Here is a 27,656-nt window from a genome sequence, read left to right as displayed (position 1 = left end):
CTTTTGTCCTTTTAAACAGACACAAACTGGATTGTGAGAGATGCTCCAATCGTGCCCACTACATACACAACTAACCTGTCAGGGGCACAGCCGACTCCGCCTCCACTCGCTTACTTTTCCCGCCCCTCTCCCCCAAGACGACAGTCAGCCTGTCAGGGATACCCCTTCACCCCCGCCTGAAGGGACTTCCCGATCAGCGCAGGATCCCCTTCCCTGCTCTCCCCTCCCCCATCCTTACCAGCGTCTCCCGGAGGTCCAGGTCCGGGAGATGAAGGTAGATCCCAGGAAACCAACGACCGAGTCGCAGAGAGAGTACTTAGGCCCAAAGGCCTGCCCAAACCGCTCTACTCACCGTGTCAGAGGCCGAGGCCCAGAGCGATGAGTGCAGGGAAGTGGGGAAGAGGGGGTGGCAGCCAGGCGCCTCCGCTTCCCCCGGTCCACAACGGATCCCTCCCGCTTGTCAGGAAGCGACCGGCGGATAAGCCGAATGACGGAGGTGTGGGAGAGCAGAAGGCAAAGGCCTAGGGCTAAAGGGGAGGGGGGAACTGAGGGGAGGCGGGTCCGCAACCGCGACCGGGATCGTCTCCCGCTCCGCAAAGCAAACCCAAAATGGCGGCGGGAGCGGCGGCGGCGGCAGAGCGGCGGCGGCAGCTCCTCAGAAGGGAGGGAGCGAGCGAAGGGCGCCTCGTGCCCCCCCCCTCCCGCCTCCCACTCCTCCCTCCTCGCGTTCTCCCCACAGTCCCTCCTCCCCCTCGACTCCGGCCTCGGAGCGCGCACGCCCGCCGGCACGCGTACGACTGTATCCGGGCTTGTCGCTCGCGGCTCCCTCCAACCACCACCTTCGGCCGCCAGCCCGTAAGCGCTCTGCGGCGGCCTCCTTGTGCTGTCCCCTACTCGGTCCCGATCCCTGTCAGGTCGCTGTGGCGGAGGCCCTCACGCGTACCTTCGGCGGTGCGAGCCCAGGCCTCCTCCTCCTCCGCCACCACCTCCGCTTCTTGCCTCCCCCTCCCTTCCCCGCCCCCACGGCTACCAACCGCCGCCACGGCCGCCGCCGCCGCCGCCGCCGCCGCCGCCGCCTCCTTCAGGCCCCCCCCCCACTCCGCCTCTCGCGCGTGCGCCTCCCACAATCCCCCCCGCGGGACGGTTCCATTCCTGTGGGCTGCAGGGGGCGGGGAGAAAAGGACAGGCAAGGTCTGGTGGAGCTTTCCTTTACGGCGGGGAATTAGACGAGTGGCGAGCTGAGAGTTACGGTTACCTACCTCCCTAGACTCGTCACCGCGTCGCCGAGACTTTGGGCCCCGCTCCACCTCCTGGCCGCGGTGAGCGGGTCGGGGGAGGCGTCGCGCCCCTCCGCTGGTCGGTGGTTGGAGGCCGCGGCGTCTGCGCGCTGACTAGCTTCCTGCCGTACGACCCGAGCTTTCTTCCCAGTTGCGAGACGGGCGCTGTGGAGCCGGCTGCGGGTGTGGAGCGCCAGTCACCTCGTCTAGCGTCTCACGGTGAGGGAGCTGCTCGGCACCAGGGCACGTGCCTAGGAGGGAACGGACAGGTTCTCCGAGCCTCCTGGAGGGAAGCAAGCGGGGAGGTCAGTGGTGCCGGCGCCTTTCGTAGAGGGGCGGCGGGTTGCGGACCCGGGATCCAAGGAAGAACCAGCTCTCGGATCTGCTTTTTTTTTTTCCTTTTTGATGTTGTTACCACACTTTAGGTGTTTGAAATTTAACACAATGACCTGCCCACTGCGATGTTTTTGTGTCTTTTATTCACTTCTCAAAGATGGGACATTTTCCATTTCAATAGGCAGCGAAAGGATAAGGAAACCTGGTATTGCATTTCGATTCTGGACTTGATCCTTCTAGGAAACTAGACAGAAAAAAAAAAAAAAAACCCACTCCAGTATGTCTTCAGGGTTGGTGTGTGAAATAGTGAGATAATATATGTAAAGTAGAATTCGCTTCTAGGCACGGGGAAAGTGCAGAGTATTATTATGTTAACGTTTGCAGTTGTGTTGATAAGGTTTGTGGGTGTCATTGGTAATTTGCACGTTGTAGCTTTCTAGATTGTTAATAGTGAAAAACAAGGCCTATCAGATTCTGTGGCTACTGAATTAATACTTGTTTCTCTAAACTGTCCTGACAGTTCACGATTTGATTGGCTAGACCTATGAAATAGTAAAATATAATACCGAGGTTCAGTCTACTTTTATTTTTCATCCAAAGAGCAAAGCAAAATAAATTAGGGAAACCATCTACCTGGGTTTCCCTTCCCTTTTATATCTGTGGTCTCTGAGGGATTTAAGTGGTGATTCAAAAACCACTAGGAACTGGAGAGACCTGAGTTCAGTTATATAGAAAGGGCGTTGGGGAAAGGTGGACTGGACACTACTGAACTAGACTGATTTCAAAGGCCCATTCAAGCTCTAAAATTTAAAGTGACTGTCTTAAATTTCCCCCTTACAATATATAGATTTGGCTTTTGCTTGTTTCATTCTTTGCAGTTAAAGAAAAATCAGCTTTTCTTACCACACTGTATATTCACTTATCCCAAACAAGCCCCAAGTTATTCATAGAGCCCACCTAGGTTTACACTAATCTTTCTTTAATTGCTTCATCTATGCATATTGCCAACAGACAATCTTATTTGAGGACAGAGACTGTCTAACGTTTCTTTATATGCTTTCATAGTCTATTGCAAGGCAAATCATGAAAATATTCAACTGGATCTTAGATATTTAAAATAACAAAAAAAAAAAACCAAGAATTAACATTGGTGGAATACAAGAAAAACAGACGCCTGAGGCTCATATCTATAATCCTATAATCTCAGGGGACTGAGATCTGGAGTATCACAGTTTAAGACCAGCCTGATAGTTTACTAGACTGTAAAATAACCAGTGAAAAGCAGTTCTGGAGATGTGGTTTGAGTGGTAGAACACCCATCAACCTAAAAAGCAGGAGGCACTGAGTTAAACATCAATATTGCTGAAAGTAACATGTCTGTTTTGTCCTTAATATAGTACTTTGAGATAATCTTACCCTCATTTTACAGTTGAGAAGCATGAGGCTCAAAAATTAAGTAACTTGGTCTTTATACTTCAGTAACCTATCTCTTAAAAAACAAACTTTTTAATCATATTTCATTGCCTTCATAGTAAAATTTCTTATCACCATAGTCTGCATATACTTTAAGGAAAAAATATATTGTTTTTAATTTTTTTTTTTTTGTCAGTCCTATGGACTGAACCTAGGGCCTTGTCACTGTCCCTGAGCTTCTTTTGCTCAAGGCTAACACTCTAAAGCCGGGTGCCCAGTGGCTCATGCCTATAATCCTAGCTACTTGGAGGCTGAGATCTGAGAATTGCAGTTCAAAGCTGGCCCAGGCAGGAAAGTCCATGAGACTCTTACTTGAATAAACAACCAAGAAACCAGAAGTGACGCCATGGCTCAAGTGGTAGACCACTTGCCTTGAGCTGAAGAGCTGAGGGACAGCACCCAGGCCCAGAGTTCAAGCTCCACGATAGATTAAAAATTACCACTTGAGCCATAACACCACTTCCACATTTTATGTTTATGTGGTACTGAGGAATCGAACCCAAGGCTTCACGCAGACTAGATAATTACCACTAAGCTACATTCCCAGGCTACTTTTTTTTTTTAACTAACTTTCATGATGATAAAACTCAGGGCCTATGCAGATTAGCCAACTACTCTATTACTGAGCTACATCACTACAACACTTAATGGTCATCACCAGTGAAAAAAAGTTACTTATGGTCTCTGGATTCCAGTTCAGTAACTGTTTATGAATTGTTGGCTAGGTGTAAGCAAATAGTTTGTGTGTGTGCGCGAGTGTGCGTGTGTGCGTGCGTGTCTGTGCGCGTGTGTGCACGCGCATGCACACATACCTCAGAGCCTATCAGAAACAAAAATATATTAATTGTTCAATAGAATGGTTTTATTGGATGACCAACCCTTGAATACTTTAAACCAATAAATATATGAACAAAATAATGTTTTTCTTAATATGTCCACATCTAATCTCTGAATTTGTGTGTATGCTGGGTTACATGACAAGGGAAACAAAGGGATGTAAATTGTGGTTGCTAATCTGCTGATCTTAAAATAATTTAATTGTGACTATAACTCTTCTGTCTCCCTCTAACATCTTTTAAGAATTTGTAATTGCATCCAGGCCCGGTGGCTCACACCTGTAATCCTAACTACTCAGGAGGCTGGGATCTGAGGATCACTGTTCAAAGCCAGCCTGGGCAGGAAAATCCGTGACTCTTATCTCCAATAAACCACTAGAAAACCGGAAATGGTGCTGTGGCTCAAGCGGTAGAGTGCTCGCCTTGAACAGAAGAGCGCAGGGACAGCGCCCAAGCCCAGAGTTCAAGCCCCTTGACCGACAGAAAAAAAAAAAAAAAGAATTTGTAATTGCAGTGCCCAATGATATCATATGAGTAAAAACTCGCTTCTAGCTATTGCAGACTCAAAAAGTGAAAGGAATCAATTGAGTTAAGCAGCCTCCGAGATCAGGAAAAGGCAAGAATAGACTCTCCAAGGGCCTGCCTCTAGAATAGAACCTTATTTTATTTTCAAGTTAACATACATTTGAAATATAAAGGAGTTTCGTTGGGATATTTCCATACATGTTTTAAGTATTATTTTGAATTTCAAAACTTCATAAATGGGGGCTGGGAAGGTGGCTCAGCTGTAGAGTGCTTTTTTTGCATGCATGTCTCCCTGGGTTCCATTCCTCAGAACCATATAAACAGAAAAAGCGGGAAGTGGCATTGTGGCTCAAGTGGTTGAGTGCTAGCTTGAGCTAACGAGGGACAGCGTCCAGGCCCAGAGTTCAAGCCCCATATCTGCAAAACAAAAACTTCATAAATGCAGTTTTAATGTTTTATCTCACTAAGTTTGTGATAACTTGTTCTATCAGCAAAGGGAAGCTAATACGTAGGGGTAGCCAAATCATGGCTAACCTTCAAAGTAGCCTGCTTTGGATTGTAATTTTTTTCTTGATTTAAGTGAAGGTATGGGTTATCTGAAAGTTTAAATAAAGTGACAATCAGCAGAATTGCCCAAATTTCTACTATTGCCTTATTATTCTGCTCTTGGCATCAGTCATAAACTTCAGACAGCTGGACTTTTAATACTGTTAAATTGCAGCATTGTTAGTTGAACTGCACTCATAGTTCCCCATTAGGTGATGTTAAATAATGATGCCTCCTTGCTGGGGCATTTTCTAAAAAGGAGTGTAAATAGGAAACATTGTTTGTTACTAACTTTAAAATTAAGGTTCAAAAAAAAAAGGTTCCAAATGCTAAAAGAACAGAATGTAGTCAAGATTGACTATATTTGGCAAGTTATGGGTAAATGTAAAGCATAAGAGTATAAATAATTTGAATTTAACAGAATAACTTTGAGGTTTTTTTTGTTTGGATACTAAGATTCTAAACTCTAGGTGATTACCTACAATCCAGAAATATATACTTGAGACTGTCTAGATTCAAAGTTTAGCATTTTTGGATGTGATGGTAGTTTGGCTACATCCCCACATTGATCACCAGGGTTGATTCAGCTGATCCTGGGTAGTTAGGCAGTATCTTTTTCCTCCCTCACGCCTTCTTGTATTTCCCCCAAAGATGAATGCTCTGGCAAAGACAATCTTTTCCAACAGAGGAAGACTATTCTTTTCCTCAAAGTATAAGAGGAGCTGTGTCCCCCACTAGAACCTCTTACCTGGTAGCTATGTAGCTATAATAAACTGTTAATCTATAAGTTGATTAATCCTTGTAACAGTCCTATATTTAGATACTACCATTATCTCCACATTATGATGAGGAAACAGACACATAAAATTTAAGTAACTTGGTCAAGGTCATACAACTATTAAGAGGTAGAGCCAGTTTCAAATCTCAGGCAGCAACTATTCTGCCATAATTGCCTTTGTTTCCTTGTCTATAAATTGGCAGTAATGGCAGTACCTACATTATAGGATTGTTGTAAAAATAAAATGAATTAGTTCACATAAAACACACAGAACAGTGATGAATAAAGTGCTCAGTAAATGTTAACTATTGTCATGGTTACTTGAGGGTTTTGGAGCCCTATGCTTTTCCCAGTGTTCTTAGAGAACTGGAAGAAAGGGGAGATCAAAACTGATGGTCTCTTCCTACCTTTACTAAGCACAGCCCTTTAAAATTTATGTTAAATGTTAGTATATAAATTGCTCATAGGGGCTGGGAAGGTGGCTCAATGGTAGAGTGCTTGCCTTGCATGCATGAGGCCCCGGGTTCGATTTTTCAGCACCACATAAACAGAAAAGGCTGGAACTGAGCACTCTGGCTAGAGTGGTAGAGCGCTAGCCATGAGTTGAAGAGCTGAGGGACAGCGCCCAGTTCCAGAATTCAAGCCTCACAAACAAACAAATGAATAAATTCCTTGTGGCTTGGTGGAAGTTTTATTGCCAAAAAAAAAAAGTATAAAAAAACACTTCTAGTTCCATGCTTCTGTTTTATAGGTAGAAAACTTGGTCTCAAGGGCTGGGGATGTGGCTTATAGGTAGAGTGCTTGCCCAGCATGCATGAAACCCTGGGTTCAATTCCTCAGTACCCATATACAGAAAAGGCCAGTGGTAGAGTGCTAACCTTGAGCACAAGCTCAGTTACAGTGCCCAGACCGAGTTAAGCCCCAAGTCTGGCAAAAGAGAGAGAGAGAAAACGGAATTTTGACAAGCTCATAATTGTCATTTTTTTTTTCCTTTTTGGTGGTTAGATAAGAGTCTTATGGACTTATTCTGCTTGGGCTGGCTTTGAACTGTAATCCTTAGAACCCAGCTTCCAGTTATAGGTATGAGCAACTGGTATCTGGTGATTTTATTTTTTTTTTAAGAGGGTGAGGAGCGGTCCTGGGCCTTGAACTCAGGGCCTGGGCTCTGTGCTTGAGCCTCTCTGTGCTCAAGGCTAACGCTCTACCACTTGAGCCATAGTGCCACTTCCAGCTTTTTCTGCTTATATAGTACTGAGAAATTGAACCCAGTGCTTCGTGCATGCTAGGCAAGCAGTCTACCCCAATTTTGGGGTTTTTAATAGTTTTAAAATAATTCATATTCTACTACTATGGATATTCTTATATATTTCCAAGTGTACATGCATAAGTACATTTCTAGAGTAATAACCAAGAAGTAGAGTATCAGGTTTGTAGGCTTGTACATGTTCAACTTTACAGCAAGATATTTATCTAAAACTACCACCACAATGTATGAAAGTTTCTAGTGCTTCATGGCCTGATTAATATTTGCTATTTTTCATTTTTCCCAAGATGATGATTTTGAACAAATCATCATAATTTTAATTTACATTTCCTTGATTTGTATTGAAGTTGACAATTTCTTTTGTTTATTTGCCAATTGTATTTCTTTCCTGCTTAATGCCTGTTCATGTCTTTTGCCATTTTACTTTTTTGTTGTTGTTTAATATTGGGGTTTGCACTTAGAGGCCCATGCTTACGAGGCTAGCGTGATTTTGCTGAGCCATTCCTCCAGACCTGTTTTTCACTTCTTTTTTTTTTTTTTGTATGTGTGTTCATTTTTATTTTTTGTTTGTTTTGCCGATACAGGGGTTAGAACTCAGTCTCAGGATTGCACTGTTGATGCTGTATCATTTGAACCACACCTATAGCCTGGCTTTTCCTGATTATTTTGGAGATGGATTCTCACAGACTTCTGCTTAAACTGCATCAAATTACAATTCTCTAGATCTCAGCCTCCTGAGTGTCTAGGATTATAGTCATAAGCCACCATCACCTTGCTTCACTGATTTTTTTTTTCTGTTGGTTATGGGGCTTGAACTCTAGGCCTGGTTGCTGTCTCACAGCTCTTTAGCTCAAAGCTAGCTCTCTACCACTTGAACCACAGCACCACTTCCAGTTTTCTGGTGCTTTGTTGGAGATAAGAGTCTCATGGACTTTCCTGCCCGGGCTGGCTTTGAACTGCAATCCTCAGATTTCAGCCTCCTAAGTAGCTAGGATTACAGGCGTGAGCCACCAGTGCCCTGGTGCTTCACTGTTTTCAATCTTACTTTATTTTTATTTTTTTGTGCCAGTATTGGAGCTCAACTTTCTTAGCTCATGGCTGGCTTCTACCACTTGACCATACCTCAAATCCCTAGAAGTATTTTTAGGATAGAGTCTTACTTCCTGTGTGGTTGTTACATCTGAGCTCTCAGCTGCCTACTTAAGGCTGTCTGTTGTCACTGAGATCACAGGTGCATGCCACCTCATGCAGCTTCCCTCCACAGAGACTGTTTCATGTACTTTTCTACTAGGCTAGCCTAGAACTACAATTCTCTCAGCTATCAGTGAAGATGAGGTCTTGGAAACTTTCTCTGCCCTTGAATCAGAATCTTCCCATTACCTTAGTTTGCTAAGTAGCTAGATTTGTTTGTTTGTTTGCTTTTTGTTTTTGGTCAGTAAGGCCTGGGTGCTGTCCCTGAGCTCTTTCACTCAAGGCTAGCACTTTGAGCCACAGCTCCACTTCTGGTTTTCTGGCAGTTAATTGGAAATAAGAGTTTCATGGAATTTCCTTCCTGGGCTCACTTTGAACTGCAAACCTCAGATCTCAGCCTCCTGAGTAAGTAGGATTACAGAGTAGTAGGATTACAGTAAGTAGGATTACTGAGCCACCAGTGCCAAGCCTAAACTGGATTACAGACATGAGACACCATCATCTAGCTGCTCATTTTTCTTCAGCCATTCATATGTGTTCTTTGTATATTCTAGATATTTGTCCATTGTTAGTTTTTATGTTGTAAAATCTTTTCCCAGTTGTGGCTTACCTTTTCACTTTTTTTCTTTTAAAGAGCATAAGAACAATGCTGAAAGGAATAACCCGACTTGTCTCCAAGGCCTGTAAGGTAAGTACTTAGCAGACAAAGCTTAACACTTTGCTAACTGCCATTAGGTAGACTTCTTATTTTCAGGCGGTTTTATTATATCCAGAATCAAACTCTCTGGAGAATTTTGCCTACATAGTGCTTTTCCAAAGTGTACCCTCTAAGGAATACTTGCAATTTCATTTTTCTACCCATATGCTTCACTCAGCTACCCTAAAAATTTTCAAGTAATCAATCTTAGTAGATTAGTTGTGCTTGAAGCCAAGGGTAGTAGCACATGCCTGTGATTCCAGCGCACAGGAGATTAAGGCAGGAAAATCTTCAGTTTGAGACCAGCCTGAACCATACAGCAAGACTCTGTGTTAAAAAAAAAAAAAAAAAAAGGTTGAATTTGAGAATTTACCATATTATAGAATAATTATCATTTTCAAAAAAAGATAAATATGACTGCAGAATCTTTATTACTTTATAATATTGCCCTCATTCTTTTAATGATTATCACCCCTGAATGAAATATTTAAAAGAAACACCAGTTTTCAGTTTACACATGTAGCATCTAAGAGTAAAATAAAATTATAGATGAAAAAGGCCAACTTACTGGGCTACTTCATTCTTATTTTTTTTCTTTTTTCTTTTCTTTTTTTTTTTTTTTTGCCAGATAGTTTTTCAGTACCTTCAGTATGTTCAGAATTCCAAGATAAATCATTTCACTAATATAGTTACTGTTTATTGAACATTTGAGTATGTGTTACATCTAGCACTAGTGCCTTATTTCTTTTAATTCTCATGACCAACTCATGCTAATAAGATGCAGAAACAGACTTTGAATGGCTAGTTAACTTAAGTATCGTAGATGCTGGCTCTGGCTGACTTAGAAACCTGTGTCTTAACCAATATGCCTTATTGCATAGTATGTCCATGTTCTCCAGAACTTCACAGTCCAGTAGTGCAATCATGAATAAATGGCTACTACCTTAAGAGACTATTGCAAGTGCCCAAGAGAATACCTAAACTGGATGAGTTGAGCTCCAAGGAAATCCTTCCAAAGCTAAATCCTGAGGATGAGAACTGAGCCAGAAGGGCTTGTCACTTTCATTAGATCACGTGATTAGATTACATTTCCTAAAATGTATGGTTCCTCCCCTCACCCCCCAAACCCTACCCTGTGATTTATGAAAAAAATCTATGTATGTTAAGATAACCTGTTATTGTTATATGAAATAGCAGCAAAAATAAATAGAATAGATTCTGGCCTGAAGTGATATTACAAATCTAAAATATCTTCTTCCTAGTTCCAGACAAGAAGCATTTAAGGCCAGACTATATCGAAATGTTGGTGAGAACAATTTTGTGGGTGTTTCCAGTTTGCTTCAGGGTGACCTTCTAGATTGGCTCACAAATGCAGAACTTTTCCAGAATTGCATTATATTCATTCTGGAACTGTGCAGAAGGAATTGTACATATGGTTGTTTTTCATAAAATGAGGCTAGCAGGGTGGTGCCATTTATAGCACTCTAAGATTAAGGAATCCATTTTGCTAGCTTTTAATTTACTGCTAAAAAAAAAAAAAAAAAAAAAAAACCTAACTAAAAAGTCATTAACTGTGGAGATAGCACCACCTTGTGGGCCTTGAATATTTTCAGCTTTCCACTTTTTAAAGAGACTGTTTTCTCTCCAGTAGATAAAATTGAGTAGGATTAGTACCAAGATTGTATTGTTAATTGCTATGCTGTGCTCCTGAACAGACTGTAAACAGAATTGTCTCCAAAGGAGGCAGAGCCCTGGTATGGAAGTATATTGGCTGAAACATATTCGAAGATGAGTGTTGTGACCAAACTTAGTGAATTGTAAATATTAGTTACATAAAATAACTATATGTTAATAACCCTTTTCCCAGTTACAGACATTTTGTACATCTTCAATGTTATAATAAGTATAAAAAGGCCTGAAAATTCTAAAGCACTAAAACAATTTCTTTTATAGTTGGACTCTGGACGTTTTTTGAACACAGGAACTCAGGCATCCCAAAGCACTGCTGTTCACCTAAATAACCAGATTCAAGTTGAGAGTCCCAGAGCAATTTCCCGCACCAGTGAAAGTGACCCGGTGAGTTTTTAAATGTGTATTTGGTGTTTTCCAGAGATTATAATTTGCAATTTGTGTCACTATCTCCATCTCTTCCTCTTCTTCTTTGAACTCAGGGCCTCACACTCTGGCTTAGCTTTTCCCCTCATGACTGGCACTCTTAAGCCACACCTCCACTTCTAGCTTTTTTGATGATTAATTGAAAATAAGAGTCTAGAGATTTTAGATTTTGTCTGCCCAGGCTGGCTGCAAACCTCAATTATCAGTTCTCAGCCTCCTGAGAATGATAGGTATGAACCATAAGTATCAGATACTGTCTTCTTTTTGCATATCAGGAAAACTGAACTTTAAAGAAGCCTCAGCTACCGTTTTGAATCCCAGATCTTCCCTGTTCAACTGTGTGGTACCAAGTGCTAAGGTTGACACCACATCTCTTCTGATGTAATCCCTACTAGTGAGCTCATTAGTGCCAGAGATCTTGCTGAGACATAATAGGTGGAGAAAAAAAACTTAAGTTCAGTTCCTCACAAAGTAAGCTTAATGTTCATTTTTGGGCTTATTGTTGGCTGATAAACTTTTTCTTAAAGGATTGAGTGGTAAATACTTTAGATTTCTGAGCTCTAATAGTTTCTATCATATTTTCTATCATCACTCTGCTGCAAACAAATAAGTGTGGTTATGTTCCAATAAAATTTTATTTACATGATTGATCAGGGCCATGTTTACAGCTCAGGGGTAGAGACTTCCCTGATATATGCAAGCCCTTGGATTCATCCCCAGAACCACCAAACAAAAAAGAGTGAACACCACATGATCAGCTTATGAAGCCCTGGAGAATTCTTTGTTTAAATCAGACAACAGAGTAGATACAGAAGCTAGTTTTCCTAATAATCAAGATATAAGATTCTACCTTTGTAAATGGATTTTCTAGTGTCTGGAAAGGGAACTAACTTGATTTGTTATGAGAGAAGAAGCAAGAAGCTAAGATTCCAACAGTATTGAATGCTATATTTTCTAGTCTAGGTCTTTTTAGACTGGGGATTGGCTTCTTTTCTCCTTTTGTCTTGCTGCCGCTCATAGATGAAATTAGTTGTGTGGTCTGTGTTTTATTTAGTGAGAAGGAAACCAGCAGGTTTTTTTCTCCCTGCCCCACCCTGTGGGTCTTTTCATCTTAATATGGCTGTGTGCAAATTTAAAAAGACATGTCACTGGGTGGGGCGGGGGAACCTACCATGGTTTCAGCAGGAGGTACTGAAAAACATCTCTAGCATCCACTATTTTCACAAACACAAAATGAAATAGAATAAATTAATAAAGTCACTGAAGTATCTTCGCTCCCTCTGTAATTGTAGTCTCTTTATCTGCTCATTCCTTCCTCTGGGGTTTCTATGGAAACAGCAGTATGCAGACGATCTTCTCACGTGACTAGAGCATCACTGTACATAGCACAGAAAAATCCAGATGGCAAGAATTACCTCTGTTACTCCCACATGTAGGGTTTACTTGCTGAACAACTGGCTTTATCATTCAAGCAACCACCATTACAGAATGTATATTGGATTTAGGGATAATAACCAGCATTTTCTAAGATTTTCTAAGATAAAATATGACAGGTACTTTTCCAGCTTTGAGAGATGATTGTTTCCCTGGTATGATCTTGCAAACCCTATTTACTTTTCAGTCTTTAGCACTTTGTCTCTCCATTATACCTGTTTTCATATCTATCTTTTAGGCCAAGCATGGGGAACAGCATGAAGGTCAGTACTACAGCATCCCCCTCCAGGATCTGAAGACTGTATTTCCACATGGCCTGCCTCCTCGCTATGTAATGCAGGTACTCAGAATGGGACAGGGAAGAACCAATAAAATTTGAAATTTGAATCTGAAAAAAAAATTAGCTAATCACTACTCTTTGTGGATTATCTAATTAAGCTGTTTATCTTCTGTTAACCTCCTTAAATCCTTTTTAAAAACCTAGGAAATATTATCTTATAAATAGATATTTTCCCCTATATTATCTCACATGTTTTTAGAAGCTTTGGCATTCAAATAATTATTTTAAGCCAAGTGCTGGTGGCTCACACCTGTAATCCTAGCTACTTAGGGGGTAGAGAGCTGAGGATCACAGTTCAAAACTAGCCTGGGCAGAGAAGTTTGTGATACTCTTACCTCCAGGTAACCACTAGAAAACTGGAAGTAAAGCTATGGCTCAAAGTGGTAGAGCACTAGCCTTGAGCAAACGAGATCAGATCAGGGACAGCATCCAGGTTCTGAGTCCAAGTCTCACAACCAACAACAACAAAAAAAAATAAGTGAATTTAATATTTGCTTATCAAGTATCTTAAGAGTAATTAATGTGCTGCCCATAAGACCATAATACATTCCTGAGCTAAATAGAAATCTAGCTTGATTAGCTGCATTACTGTTGATCTTCATTTTCATGGATTTTTCAGAAACTTGTTTGTTGGTTGGCCATAACTTCATACTGAGCAGTGTAATCTTGGATTATTTTATACCCATTGAAAGAAATTATGACTACTAGCAAGCAGAGTTTGTTGACAAAGTTGTTTTTCTGACTAGCATCCCCATGAATTATTTTTAAAAATTGTTTTGATTGAAATATCAAACTTTCCAATGTAACTAATCTTTAGATTAGGAACTAGAGGAAGTCATGTCCTCAATGTGCTTTATTTTAGGGAAGTAGATGAATAATAAGGATGATAGCAGTAGGAATTAATTCTAGAAAGCCTTACGATAAAATTTTTCTTATGATTGGACATAGAAAAGAAATTCTCTGTAATAAACCCTTAAGTTGCATAACATTCACAGTTCAGTCTTTAGCTTCAGGATTGTTGGGGCCTCAGTTTAACATATCAAGTAGCTTTCAGTCTGGTTTAACTACCAATGCTCTGGGGGGACTTACTCATTGTGTCGGCCTTTTGTCACTGACAAAAAATGCCTGAGAAAAAACAATTTTAAAGAGAAAGCATTTATTTTGGCTCATGATTTTTCTGGGCTCTGGTGGCAGAGAGCATCATGGCATAAGAGCATCCAGAACAAATGGCTCAGCACCACATAAGCAAAAAGAAAAAAGGCGGAAGTGGCGCTGTGGCTCAAGTGGTAGAATGCTAGCCTTGAGCTGAAGAGCTGAGGGACAGCGCCCAGGCCCAGAAGTTCAGGCCCCACGACTGGAGCCAAAAAAAAAAGAAAAAGAAAAAGAAATAAAAGATTGCTTTTTCCATTGAGTTGGGATGTCAGTCCAATTTGGTGGAAGTTGCTGGATTTCTGGTTGGTGGTTTTGTTTTGTTTTATTTTGGTTGTTGGGGGGAAGGGGGTTCCTGTCTTGGGGCTTGAACTCAGGGCCTGGACTGTCCCTGAGCTTCTTTTGCTCAAGGCTAGCCTCTACCACTTGAGCTACAGCACCACTTCTGGCCTTTTCCGTTTACATGGTACTGAGGAATAGAACCCAGGGCTTCATGCTTGCTAGGCAAGCACTCTATCACTAAGCCACATTCCCAGCCCTTTTGTTTTGTTTTTTCTTTTTTTTTTTAATTGTGAAAATACTGTACAGAGGGGTTACAATTACATGGGCAAGATAATGAGTACATTTCTTATCAAGCATTGTTGCCTCCTCCTTTGTTTCCCCTTCCCATTGCCCACCCACCCTCCCCCCCCTTGTTTTGTTTTGTTTTCTAAACAAGGGGTTGGTAGTTGTGTTCAAGTGGTAGAGTGCCTCTCTCACAAACAGGAGGTCCTGAGTTCAATCCTGTGTATGCTAAATAAATACACTAACACTGAAATTGAGGATATAGCTCAGTGGTAGAGCACTTGCCTAGCATGTGCTTGGTCCACAGCACAACAGCAACAAACAACAAAATGGCTAGTAGTATTTTAAACCTTATCTGATGTACTTGCAAATAATATTTGTTGGGTATTTATTCTTATTAGTAGACATATGTACTTTACTTGAAAATCAATTAATAATAAATAATATACTTTCCACCTCAGTATTCTGATAGCAAAAGGAGAGTAGTTTATGTGTTAACAAATATATAAACTCTAGTATGTCATTACCAGAGTAATATAAGCTAGGGCTGGAGCAATAACCTCATGGGCATGGAGAGCTGATAACATCTGTTCCTAAGCTGCTGTACATATAATTCTAGGAAAAGCCATAGATGACTACAGTAATAGGGATTAAGTACAAATAAGTTTTATTTCTTTTTCATTTATTTTGGTATTTACTTCTTTTTAATGATTATTGTTATTATTAAATAAGTTTTAAAGAAGTAATGTAATTGAAAGCTTACTGTATATTAAACACTTCATTAAACATTTTAAATGCTTTTAACATTTCCATTGACTATACGTAGTATGCATAGTTAGGTTAGAAAGATATATGAATTGTTTACAGACCCCAATTAACTGGTATATGATTTATACTTTATTAACAAGAATAATCAAAAGCATGTTTATGGTGATGGAATAATGTGGTTCAGCTTTTAGCTGAATTTTTTTTTTTTTTTTCCGATTGTGGGGCCTGAACTCTGGGCCTGAACACTGTCTCTCAGCTCTTCAGTTCAAGGCTAGCGCTCTGCCACTTGAGCCACAGCACCACTTCTGGCTTTTTCTGCTTATGTGATGCTGAGGAGTTGAACCCAGGGCCTTGTGCATGCAAGGCAAGCACTCTACCACTGAGCTAGCCACCTTCCCTGCCCCTTTTTAACTGAATTATATGGACTGATTTTTAAATTCTATACCAACCCAACCTCTTCTAATTGAATAGACATATAATTTAGTGCTCTTGGTTACTGTATTAGACTATATTACACTCAGTGTGTAAATTAGTAGAAATTTGGTTAGAAGTTCTGTAATCCCAGCTCTCTGTGTTTTCTTAGGTGAAGACATTTGGTGAAGCTTGCTTCATGGTAAGGAAACCAGCCCTAGAACTTCTGCATTATCTGAAAAACACCAATTTTGCTCATCCAGCTGTACGCTATCTTCTGTGTATCCTTTTCTGCCTGCCTGGTACCTCTTGAGCCAATGCTTTCACCCCTCAGATAAGGAAAAGAAGAAATGCCATTGACAGTAAATGTGTTCATTCTGGTGTTATTTCTTTAACAACTACTTTAGATGGAGAAAAAGGAACAGGAAAAACACTCAGTCTTTGCCATGTTACTCATTTCTGTGCAAAACACGACTGGCTTATATTGCATATTCCAGATGGTAAGAATTAGCTGTCTTTTTTTTCCATTCCTAATTCACTTATTTCAGCAGCACTGTGACTATTTGTTTTGCTTTGTCTAAAACAATAGAATTGAAGACAAGCATGTTGAGCAAGATAAGCCAAGGCCAAAAAGTCAAACAAACATCAAATACTTTTACATCTGAAAGCTAGATCTAAAGGATATGTGTGTATGTGTATGTGTGTGTGTGTGTGATTTTGCATTTTTTAGCTCATCTTTGGATAAAAAATTGCCGGGAACTTCTACAGTCTACCTTCAACAAACAGCGCTTTGATCAACCTTTAGAGGCTTCAACCTGGTTGAAGAATTTCAAAACTACAAATGAACGCTTCCTAAGCCAGGTAACTGGACTCCTGATTAGTCTTCATATAGATCCTGTCTTCTTTGTGTCCTGAATAGTTAGTAAACTGGAAAATTGCTATTATAGTTTGGAGTGAACATTTCATACGTTTGCTCATAGTAGGCTCACAACTGAAACTCATTTGTCCATGTGAAATAAAGAAGTACCACTAAGCTGTTCATATTTAGTAGACAGCAAAGTAAAATCTAGATTTGCTGACACTTCCACCACAGCCATAAGTGTCTAGAACAAGTTTTCCAGCTACAAGATTTTCTCCACATAAAATCTTTTTGGAGGGCTGGGAAGGTGGCTCAGTGGCAGAGCGCTTGCCTTGCATGCCTGAGGCCCTGGGTTCGATTCCTCAGCACCACATAAGCAAAAAGAAAAAAGGCGGAAGTGGCGCTGTGGCTCAAGTGGTAGAGCGCTAGCCTTGAGCTGAAGAGCTGAGGGACAGCGCCCAGGCCCAGAGTTCAGGCCCCATGACCGGACCCAAAAAAAAAAAAAAAAATCTTTTTGGAGGGGCTGGGAAGGTGGCTCAGTGGTAGAGCGCTTGCCTTGCATGTCTGAGGCCCTAGGTTCAATTCCTCAGCACCCCATAAGCAAAAAGAAAAAAGCCGGAAGTGGCGTTGTGGCTCAAGTGGTAGAGCACTAGCCTTGAGCTGAATAGCTGAGGGACAGTGCCCAGGCCCAGAGTTCAAGCCCCACGACCGGACCCCCCCCCCCCACACACACAAAAAAAAAATCTTTTTGGAGAACCAGAAAGTAATTGTTCCTAACTCCAGTTTCTTAAATATGATCTCTAGATGAGGGCTTTTCAATTCCAAGTTTAAAGACTTGCCAGGCACAAGTGGCTCACGCCAGTATCCTTGCTGCTCAGGAGGCTGAGATCAGGATCTTGGTTCAAAGCTCAGGCAGAAAAGTACTTGAGACTCTTATCTCTAATTAATCCCCAGAAAATAGGAAGTAGAGCTGTGTCTCAAAGTGACAGAGCATTAGCCTTAAGCTAAAAAGCACAGGACAGGGCTGGGAAGGTGGCTCAGTGGTAGAGGGCTTGCCTTGCATGCATGAGGCCCTGGGTTCGATTCCTCAGCCCCACATAAGCAAAAAAAAGCCGGAAGTGGCACTGTGGCTCAAGTGGTAGAGTGCTAGCCTTGAGCTGAAGAGCTGAGGGACAGTGCCCAGGCCCAGAGTTCAGGCCCCATGACCGGGCCCCCCCCCCCCCCCAAAAAAAAAAAGCACAGGACAGCACCCAAGGCCTTGAGTTCAAACCTCATGACCAAAAACAAACAAAAAACAACTTATCTAGAAGTTTATTAAAATGCAGGTGCCAGGGCAGGGGGTATATACCTCATTAATAGATCACTTACCTAGCATACAGAAAGTTCTGAGATTCATCCATGTGTATGAATTAAAAAGCATTCAGTTTTGGTGGTGGAAGTGGTGGTGGTGGTGATGGAACTTGAACTCAGGGCCTGGGTGCTATCCCTGAGCTGGATTTTGCTCAAGGCTGGCATTGTATCCCTTTGAGCCACAGCTCCACCACTGGTGTTTTGTGGTTAATTGGAGATGAGAGTCTCATGGACTTTTCTGTCCAGGCTGGCTTTGAACCTGAGTCCTCAGATCTCAGCCTCCTGTGTAGGTACAGTCAGAGGTATGAGCCAGCAACACTGGCAGCGTTCAACTCTTAATTTTTGTTTGTTTGTTTTTAGTCAGTCATGGGGCTTAAACTCTGGGCTTGAGCTCTGTCCCTCAGCTCTTCAGCTCAAGGCTAGCGCTCTACCACTTAAGCTACAGTATCACTTTCGGTTTTCTGGTGGTTTATTGGAGATAAGAGTTTCACAGACTTTCCTGCCTGGGCTGGCTATGAACCGCCATCCTCAGATCTCAGCCTCCTGAGTAGTTGGGATTACTAGCATGAGCCACCGGCGCCTGGCAGCAGCATTCAATTCTATACTGCTGTCTCTTATAAGACCTGAGAAATAAAGCTGACTTCTGTTAATTAAACTTAACCTCCTACTTTGTCAACTATAGATGGATTCAGATTTAGGCAAAGTTGCTTTTGTTTTGTTTTGATTTTGAATTGTTTGCTTTTTAGATAAAAGTTCAAGAGAAGTATGTCTGGAATAAGAGAGAGAGCACTGAGAAAGGCAGTCCTCTGAGAGACATTGTTGAGCAGGTACAGGAGGGAATACTAAATGTGTATCATGTCTTAACCGGAGAAGGTCTCTCATAACACTCTTAAACCACTATCTCTCCCACCAGGGTATAACACGAGTGAGAAATGCTACCGATGCTGTTGGGATTGTGATGAAGGAGCTAAAGAGGCAAAGCTCTTCAGGGATGTTTCACCTTCTCATAGCAGTAGACGGAATCAATGCTCTGTGGGGAAGGACCACACTGAAAAGAGAAGATAAAAGTCCAGTAGGAAGATTGCCTGTCTCTATTCTATTTTTTGTGACTTCTGGTTCCTTCATATACAAAGTCTGAGATTTAGCCACGTCAGCTTTGCAATGTTTATTTTCTTGTCCCAAGAGCATTTAAATTAACATACATAGTGAACAGCTAGCAATTTAACTCTGTGTTAGAGCCCTTATATAGCATGCATACAGCCCCACTGCCTCAAACAAGTAAAAGATATACAATGAAAATAACATGAGATGGCTGGGCACCAGTGACTTATGCATACCTGTAATCCTAGCTACTCAGGAAGCTGAGAACTGAGGATTGGGGTTCAAAGCCAGCCCAGGCAAGAAAGTTTGTGAGATTATTCTTCCAATTAACCACCAGAAAATTAGAAGTGGTGCTGTGGCTCAAAGTGCACTAGCCTTGAGTGAAAGAGTGCAGGGTTAGCACGCTGGCCCTCATTTCAAGCCCCACGACCAACAACAAAAAAAACAACATGAGAAGAAAAAAGTCATGCCACAATGCATTGAAAACTAAGGGTGTATTTTGGAAAAGTCAGAACAAGAGCAGCTCTGCTTGCTTGCTTGCTTAATTTTTTTCTTTCTGTTGCCTTTTGGAAATAAGACTATGTGGTCTGAGTAGAGATCAGACACATCAAGGAAAGGAATGTGTTTGGAGCAGTCAACAAATACTTTCTCTCTTTCTAAAATCAGTGTTATGTCTTGAATCTAGAATTGCACAAACTAGGCAAGTGTTCACCATACTTTGGTGTTTCGAGATTGGGTCTCACTATATAGCCTAGGCTTTTCTAACTGTTGGTCCTTTGTCTTAGGCAAGCATCCAGGAAGGCTAATAATGATCTCTTTCTCTTGCTGATAACATGCAGATTGCCCCAGAGGAACTAGCACTTGTTCATAACCTAAGGAAAATGGTGAGAAATGATTGGGTAAGTGCACATGATGTCTAATGCATTTTCAAAAGAAATCCATCTGAGCCAGGCACCGATGGCTCACGCCTGTAATCCTAACTACTCAGGAGGCTGAGATCTGAGGATCTCAGATCTCTTTCCTGCCAGCCAGAGCAGGAAAGTCCTTGAGTCTTATCTCCAGTAAACCACTAGAAAACCGGAAGTGGCCCTGTGGCTCAAGGGGTAGAGCTCTCCTTGAGCTGAAGAGCTGAAGAGCGCAGGGACAGTGCCCACGCCCAGAGTTCAAGCCCCATGACTGACCAAAAAAAAAAAAAAGAGTTTAAATTCCAAAAGTATATGATGCTATATTTAAGATCTTGCAGCAGTTTATTGTCAGAGCTAAATCTAGACATAACTAACTTTTTTTTTGGGTCCAGTCGTGGGGCCTGAACTCTGGGCCTGGGCGCTGTCCCTCAGCTCTTCAGCCCAGGGCTAGCGCTCTACCGCTTGAGCCACAGCGCCACTTCTGGCTTTTTTTTTTCTTTTTGCTTATGTGGTGCTGAGGAATTGAACCCAGGGCCTCAGGCATGCAAGGCAAGCGCTCTACCACTGAGCCACCTTCCCAGCCCCTAGACATAACTAACTTAACATGTCATTAATTGTACAAGACCGACCATCCTGTTGTCACAGTGGACATTAAACTAAAAATCTGTAGATGATTATGTGGCATTTTTATTCTTTTGTCAACTTTAAAATTCAGTTTGGTTTCTTTTCTTTCAGAATGGAGGTGCCATTGTGTTGACCTTGAGCCAGACTGGGTCTCTCTTTAAGCCCAGGAAAGCCTATATGCCTCATGAGCTGCTGGAAAAGGTTAAATCATTTAAAATAATAATAATAACAAAAATAAAACCCTTTGTTTCCCCCATGGCAGTCAGTTTGTCAAAAAAGATATTTCTTTTTTTAACCTATTTTTATCATAATTTCTAACTTAGAGAATAAATGGTTTCAGTGTGAGAAAGGTTAGTTTCTAGAGAAAATTGTATTCATGCCCTTTACCCACTCCTAAAATGTTAACTTTATCCTCCTCTCTCTCTCTCTCTCTCTCTCTCTCTCTCTCTCTCTCTCTCTCTCTCTCTCTCTCTTTTTTGTCAGTCCTGGGGCCTAAACTCTGGGCCTGGGCGCTGTTCCTCAGCTCTTCAACTCAAGGCTAGCGCTCTACCACTTAAGCCACAGCACCACTTCTGGCTTTTTTCTGCTTTTGTGGTGCTAAGGAAGCAAACCCAGCGCCTCATGCATGCAAGGCAAGCGCTCTACCACTGAGCCACCTTCTCAGCCCTCCTCTCCTTTTTTTTTTTAATCATTGTAGTAACAGACATAAAGCATCTTTATCTCTAAATGATATCTCTTTCCTAAAAAAAAAATAATAATAATATTTTGATATGCAATCATAGCGCATTTGCCAAATCAGAAAATTGGAACTGGTATGAAACTTTTATTTTAGTCTATAATACTCTGATTTTGCCAGTTATCCTAATATCCCAGTATAGAAAAAGAAAATCCTGGATAATGTCTTGCATTCAGTTATTGTGCCTCTTTGGTCTCCTTTTATCTTTAACAGTTCCTCAGTTTAGTCTTTTATAATCTTAATTTTTTTGGTAGTTTTTATTGTTGTTCTTATTGTTTTGAGTGGTACTGGAGCGTGAAACCAGGGCCTTAATCTTACTAGGCAGGTACAGGCTACCACTTAGGCCATGCCCCTAGCTTTTTTTACTTTGTTTTATGAATAGGTCTCAATGTTTATGCCAGGGCCAGCCTAGATTGTGATCTTCCTATTAATGCTTCCTACATAGATAGGATGATAGAATGGAATCAACTAACATGACAAATTTGTAGGAGGGTTCTTCCGAGGGGAGGGGGTCAGTCATGAGGCCTGAATTCTGGGCTTGGGCACTATCCCTCAGCTCTTTAGCTCAAGGCTAATGCTCTACCACGTGAGCCACAGCGCTACTTTGGCTTTTTCTGCTTATATGGTGCTGAGGAATTGAACCCAGGGCCTCATGCATGCAAGGCAAGCACTCTACCACTGAGCCACCTTCCCAGCCCGACAAATTTGTTTTATATTATAACTTGTGAGTTTTAAAACTAGGATTAGGCTGGGCTCACTCCTGTAATCCTAGCTACTTAGGAGGTTGAGATGAGGATCATGGTTCAAAGACAGCCTGGGCAAGAAAGTCCATGAGAATCTTATCTTCAGTTAACCACCAGAAAACCAGAAGTGACACATTGGGTCACTTCACTTTGGTCAAAGTAGTAGAGCAAAACAGTTCAGGGACAGCACCCAGATCCTGAGTTCAAGCCTCATCACCAAAAACAAAAAAAAAAAGGATTAGTTTTTCCTTTTTATTACAGATTTAAGGTGTTACAGTATTTTTAATTGCCTTAGTTCTTCCTTGTACTCAAAACATAAATTTAATTTAAAATGCAGAAAGTCTTTTAGTTTCAATATCTCAAAGATTGCAGATGAATTCTTCCTTTTTTTTTTTTTGGTCAGTCATAGGGCTTGAACTCTGCCTAGGTGCTGTCCCTGAGCATTTTAGCTCAAGGCAAGCACTCTACCACTTGAGCCACAGCTTCACTTGCAGTTTTCGGATGGTTAATTGGAGATCAGAGTCTCACAGACTACTCAGGAAGCTTAGATCTGAGTATCATGGTTCAAAGCCAGCCTGGGCAGGAAAGTCCATGAGCCCCTGATCTCCAATAAACCACCAGAAAACCACAAGTAATGCTATGGCTCAAGTAGTAGAGCTCTCACCTTGAGCTGAAGAGCTGAGGGGCAGTGCCAAGGTCCAGAGTTCAAGCCCCACGACTGACAAAAAAATCATCATCATCTTTTAATAGTAAATACTGATTACCTTGTTTGTTTGGGAAAAATAATTGCATACCATGTTTTAAGGGAAAGAAACAGCTGATAGTTTAAATGTCTCATTAAATTTTTCTCTGTGGGCCAGGGGCCAGTGGCTCATGCCTGTAATCGTAGTTACTCAGAAGGCTGAGATCTGAGGATCATGGTTCAAAGCCAGCCTGGGCAGGAAAGTCCATGAGACTCTTATCTCCAATTAACCACCAGAAAACTGGAAGTGGCGCTGTGGCTCAAGGGGTAGAGCGCTCACCTTGAGCTGAAGAGCTGAGGGACAGCATCCAGGCCTAAGTTCAAGCCCCACCACTGACCAAAAAAAAAAAAAAATTTCTCTCTGCTGATTTGTCACTTAACTAATATTGTATGTTTATCCTTTTTCTTCTCTAGGAAGGATTTGATGCACTGGATCCCTTTCTTCCCATCCTAGTTTCTAACTATAACCCAAAGGAATTTGAAAGTTCTATTCAGTATTATTTAGAGAATAATTGGCTTCAGCATGAGAAAGGTTAGTTGCTGACCTACTGTCAGAGCTTTGTGCTCACAGTAGTATCTCACTGAATCAGACTGCAATATTTAATTTTATATTTCTCTGACCCAATTTATATAGCATCAAACAAAGCAGAAAAGGACTTTTTAAAAATCGTGGTGCCTATCCTGGGGCTTGAACTCATGGCATGGGCACTGTCCCTGATCTTTTGTGCTCAAGGCTATTACTTGAATCACAGCTCCGCTTCTGGCTTTTTAGTGGCTAATTGGAGATAAAAGTTTCCTGGACTTTCCTGCCTGGGCTGGCTTCAAACCACAATCCTCAATTTCAGCCTCCTGAATAGCTATGATTATAAGTGTGAGCCATCAACACCAGCTTAGAAAAGGATTCTTTTAACTCATAATTTCAGAGGATTCAGACCATGGTCATCTGGTCATCTTTGTGTTACTTTTTTTTTGGGGGGGTCCATTTGTGGGGCCTGAACTCTGGGCCTGGTCGCTGTCTCCCAGCTCTTCAGCTCAAGGCTAGCGTTGTACCACTTGAGCCACAGCACCACTTCCGGCTTTTTTTCTTTTTTGTTAATGTGGTGCTGAGGAATCGAACCCAGGGCCTCATGCATGCAAGGCAAGCACTCTACCACTGAGGCACTTTCCCAGCCCCTCATCTTTGTGGGGGGCTGTGAGGTATATGTAGTACATCGTGGCAGAAGAAACAGTGTGTGACAGTCTGTTTACCTAATGGCAAATAAGAAACAGAAAAAAAGATAGAGACATTGTACATCTTCCCCCCCAGAACATGTGCCCAATGACCTACCTACCTACCATCTACTCAAGTTTGCAGAACCTCCTAAACTAGCCTTACTAGGTTGGGACTGGGTATTCAGCACAGTAGCCTTCTCTTTATTTTTCTTCAGTAGAGGCCTGTCATTTCTATTTCATTTTTTCCCCTTTATCTTGACTTTTTTCTGGCTAATAAGATGATACTTGCAGAAAGGTGGTTAGGAGGTGGCTATACTTTAAGAAGAAATTATATAGCTCTTAGGATGCTGAGATCTAAAGATTGAAGTTCAAAGCCAGCCCTGGCAGGAAAGTCTATGAGATGCTTATCCTCTAGTTAACCACCACTGGCTGTGGCTTAAGTGCTAGCCTAGAGCAAAAAAATTGCTCAGGGATAGTACCTAGCCCTGAGTTCCAGCCCTAGGATCCATTCCCCCTCCCCCCCAAATAAAAAAGCCTAAATTCTTAACTTGTCCACAATAAAATGTTCATGCTAAAGAAGGAATCAAAGCCAAGTCCAACCTGTGGGCAATGTTTCTAGATGTTTGGGTTTCTACTATACTCTTACTATTACATTTATTCATACAACAAATTTCAGTTGAGAAATTCTTATGCTGAGACTCCCATAGAACAAGTCATTCTTCTAGAGAGGCTACCCCAGCACTAAACCAAATCTTTGCCTAACTTGTATATGTGATGAAATTTGTTGTTGTTGTTGGTCGTGGGGCTTGAACTCTGGGCCTGAGCACTGCTGTCCCTCAGCTCTTCAGCTCAAGGTGAGCACTCTACTACTAGAGCTACAGCACCACTTTCAGTTTTCTGGTCGTTTGTTGGAAATGAGTTTCATGGACTTTCCTGTCCGGGCTGGCTTTGAACTGAGATCCTCAGATCTCAGCCTCCTGAGTAGCTAGGATTACAGGCATGAGCCACTGTCTCCCAGCATGATGAAATTTTTAACTCATGATACCAGACTTGATCCATTTAGACTGAAAGCATTCTAGCTATTCGTTTATGCTTGCCTCACATCTGAATATTCTAGAGGCTATAGAGGAAAAGGTTCTATCACTAGAAAATAGTTACTAATAACTCTCTAGTTACTAGTACAAAGCCCTGGGTTTAATCTCAAGCACATTCCCCAGTGTAAAAAGTAAATAGTAATTGGAGGCCAGGCACTGGTGGCTTATGCCTATAATCCTAGCTTCTCAGGAGGCTGAGACATAAGGATTCCAATTGGTTCAAAGCCAGCCCAGCCAGGAAAGTCCATGCGACTCCTATCTCCAATTAACCACCAGAAAACTGGAAGTGGCGCTGTGGCTCAAGTGGTAGACCGTTAGTCTTGAGCTGAAGAGCTAAGGGACAGTGCCCAGGCCCAGAATTCAATTCCACGACCGATATTAAAAAAAAAAAAAAAAAAAAAAAGGTAATTGGAATATGTTAGAGAGGGAAGAGGAAAACTAGCTACAGGTTGGGAAAAACAAAGAAGCTGTTGGAGAACTTACATGAGAATATAATCTAGAGAAGCTAGCCTCTGACTTCAGAAATTCCTGGAGAATATATTGCATCAGGGAGAATTGTCATTTGTCTATGTTTGACTCTATTTTAGCTACTACAGAAGAAGGGAAGAAGGAGCTGCTGTTTCTAAGTAATGCCAATCCTGGACAGCTGGAACGGCTCTGTGCCTATCTCTAAACCATGGGCTCAACAAGCATGGAAAACAATGGACTTCTCTTTCAAGCTGGACCCAGTCATGTGGGGAAGTTCCACTGTACCCATCTTCTGTAATTGCGGAATTATACAGGGTTGCAGTTGGCTTTGGGACTTTGGGGATCTGAAAGAGGTTCCTTGTGAAGTGACTTACACAATAGAATATCCTCTTGTTCCTAGACTACTATTAGTTTTTTGATACTGTTTCCATATCTAAGATAATCATGAATCTTTTCCTTAAAAAATAAAGACCCTTCCTTAAGATATTGTGTTGTATTTCTAATAAGGAAAGCCTCTTCAAATTGGCCAAAATGAATTTCTCTGTCCTGTTTGTTTTGGGTCTGAAGAGACCTGATATATAGTAGCTCTACCTTTTAAACTTTAGTGAGTTCATATCAAAATTTCATAGCCTAACCATCACTTCTAAACACTTCTGGCCTTTAACTCTTGGTGTGTTATCGTGTATCCTGGGGCATGTATTGAAATTCCTAACTGTGAGTTTCTTGCAGCTTTGGATAGTAGAACCCTTCCCTACAGGTTCCTAAAAAAATGAAGCACTAAACTCCTACAGCATACACTATATATGATGAGTAAAGTTTAATGCACAGAGTTGTGTTATCTGTGTACTGTCCTTATGAGTCCTAAGAAATAGTGACTTACCCTTCACTGTCATCCTCTCACTGGTGGCTCACACCTAAAATGCTATCGGCTCAGGTGGCTAAGATCCAGATTTTTTTTTTTTGTCGGTCATGGGGCTTGTTTTTTTGTTTGTTTGTTTGTTTGTTTGTTTTAGGTCCGGTTGTGGGGCCTGAACTCTGGGCCTGGGCACTGTCCCTCAGCTCTTCAGCTCAAGGCTAGCGCTCTACCACTTGAGCCACAGCACCATTTCCGGCTTTTTTCTTTTTTCTTATGTGGTGCTGAGGAATCGAACCCAGGGTCTCATGCATGCAAGGCAAACGCTCTACCACTGAGCCACCTTCCCAGCCCGGTCATGGGGCTTCAACTGTGGGCTTGGGCGCTGTCCCTCAGCTCTTCAGCTCAAGGCGAGCCCTCTACCGCTTGAGCCACGGTGCCACTTTCAGTTTTCTAGTGGTTTATTGGAGATAAGAGTCTCACAGATTTGAATCGCGATCATCAGATCTCAGCTTCCTGAGTAGGTAGGATTATGTGTGAGCCACCAGCGCTCGGCTCAGAAGAGCTCATTTTGAAGCCACCCCTAGCAGAAGTCTAAAAGATTCCATCTCCAAAATTATCAGCCAAAGGTTGGGCAGGGGACCACTCAAGTTGTAGAGCACTAGCCAAGCAAACAAGTTGAGCAAGCATGAATCCCTGAGTTCGAATACTGATACTGGCAAAAAAAAAAATGATTTCTGGGTCTCCCTCCTGTTAGATGTCAGTTTGGGGATCTCCTAACCTGTTTCCTCTTGATTTCACCTGGTCTCCTATTTTACCTTTTGGAATAGTGATAATGACACTAGACTTGTAGGAGTTTCTTTAGGTAAAAGACTTAACTACATAGAATACCCCATTAGTGATAAGTAGCAAGTGTTCGAAGTAAAGCATTCTATAATGCTTTATTTGAAGAATTATCTATTAGATATTTAACGCTTTGATGCATTCCTGTCACCGTGATTAACTTTGCACTGTATAATTTTAACAAAAATAACCTGCACTTAGCATCAGACACAAAGACAGCAGCCTTATAGAGATCATTTAACCAGCCTCCACAACTTTAATGCTATCCCTTTGTGTATATCCATGTCTACAATGTTGTTGATCAAATCCAGGTCCCTGTATACACTAAGCAAGCATTCTTCACTGAGCTACATGCCCAACCCATATCTCTCTCTTTTTAGTAGTTCTCTAATAAATCTATTTTACTATAGAACCCTAATTGA

General features: G+C 41.7%; 2 protein-coding genes across 5 annotated transcripts in view; one reads left to right on the top strand and one right to left on the bottom strand.

Annotated features, from left to right (window-relative positions):
* The window catches only part of Ash1l (ASH1 like histone lysine methyltransferase), a 139,448-nt gene extending 139,026 nt beyond the window's left edge, over positions 1-422 (bottom strand). For both annotated transcript variants that reach the window (XR_006147715.1, XM_042681999.1), the window contains exon 1: positions 353-422. The gene's annotated coding sequence lies outside the window, so the exon portion shown is untranslated. The remainder of the gene's footprint in view (positions 1-352) is intronic.
* On the top strand, positions 171-26,022 carry Dap3 (death associated protein 3). 3 transcript variants are annotated; one of them, XM_042682002.1, is made up of 14 exons: positions 447-496; positions 1,268-1,582; positions 8,861-8,914; positions 10,877-10,999; positions 12,711-12,812; positions 15,877-15,985; positions 16,112-16,204; positions 16,435-16,565; positions 18,660-18,740; positions 18,827-18,985; positions 19,854-19,913; positions 20,655-20,744; positions 23,179-23,296; positions 25,658-26,022. In XM_042682002.1, exons 1-14 carry the CDS (start codon positions 488-490, stop codon positions 25,741-25,743), a joined length of 1,530 nt encoding a protein of 509 aa, XP_042537936.1. In that variant the 5' UTR covers positions 447-487; the 3' UTR covers positions 25,744-26,022. The 3 variants fall into 3 exon arrangements, with proteins under 3 accessions (XP_042537935.1, XP_042537936.1, XP_042537934.1); XM_042682001.1 differs by lacking the exons at positions 447-496; positions 1,268-1,582 and adding an exon at positions 171-192; XM_042682000.1 differs by lacking the exon at positions 447-496 and having other exon boundaries at positions 1,411-1,496.
* Positions 26,023-27,656: the final 1,634 nt, after the last annotated feature.

This window comes from Dipodomys spectabilis, unplaced genomic scaffold, assembly GCF_019054845.1.
Source record: "Dipodomys spectabilis isolate Male_0828 unplaced genomic scaffold, ASM1905484v1 ptg000069l, whole genome shotgun sequence".
NCBI lineage: Eukaryota > Metazoa > Chordata > Mammalia > Rodentia > Heteromyidae > Dipodomys > Dipodomys spectabilis.
Note: the sequence above shows the minus strand (reverse complement) of the source record. Positions and strands in the feature narration are given on the sequence as shown.

Bases quoted from the DNA above. Each gene is read 5' to 3' on its own strand.
- Dap3 (XM_042682002.1), top strand. The intron at 1,583-8,860 runs GTCAGTGGTGCC...TTTCTTTTAAAG, and splicing joins GGAGGGAAGCAAGCGGGGAG to AGCATAAGAACAATGCTGAA. The intron at 23,297-25,657 runs GTTAGTTGCTGA...ACTCTATTTTAG, and splicing joins TTGGCTTCAGCATGAGAAAG to CTACTACAGAAGAAGGGAAG.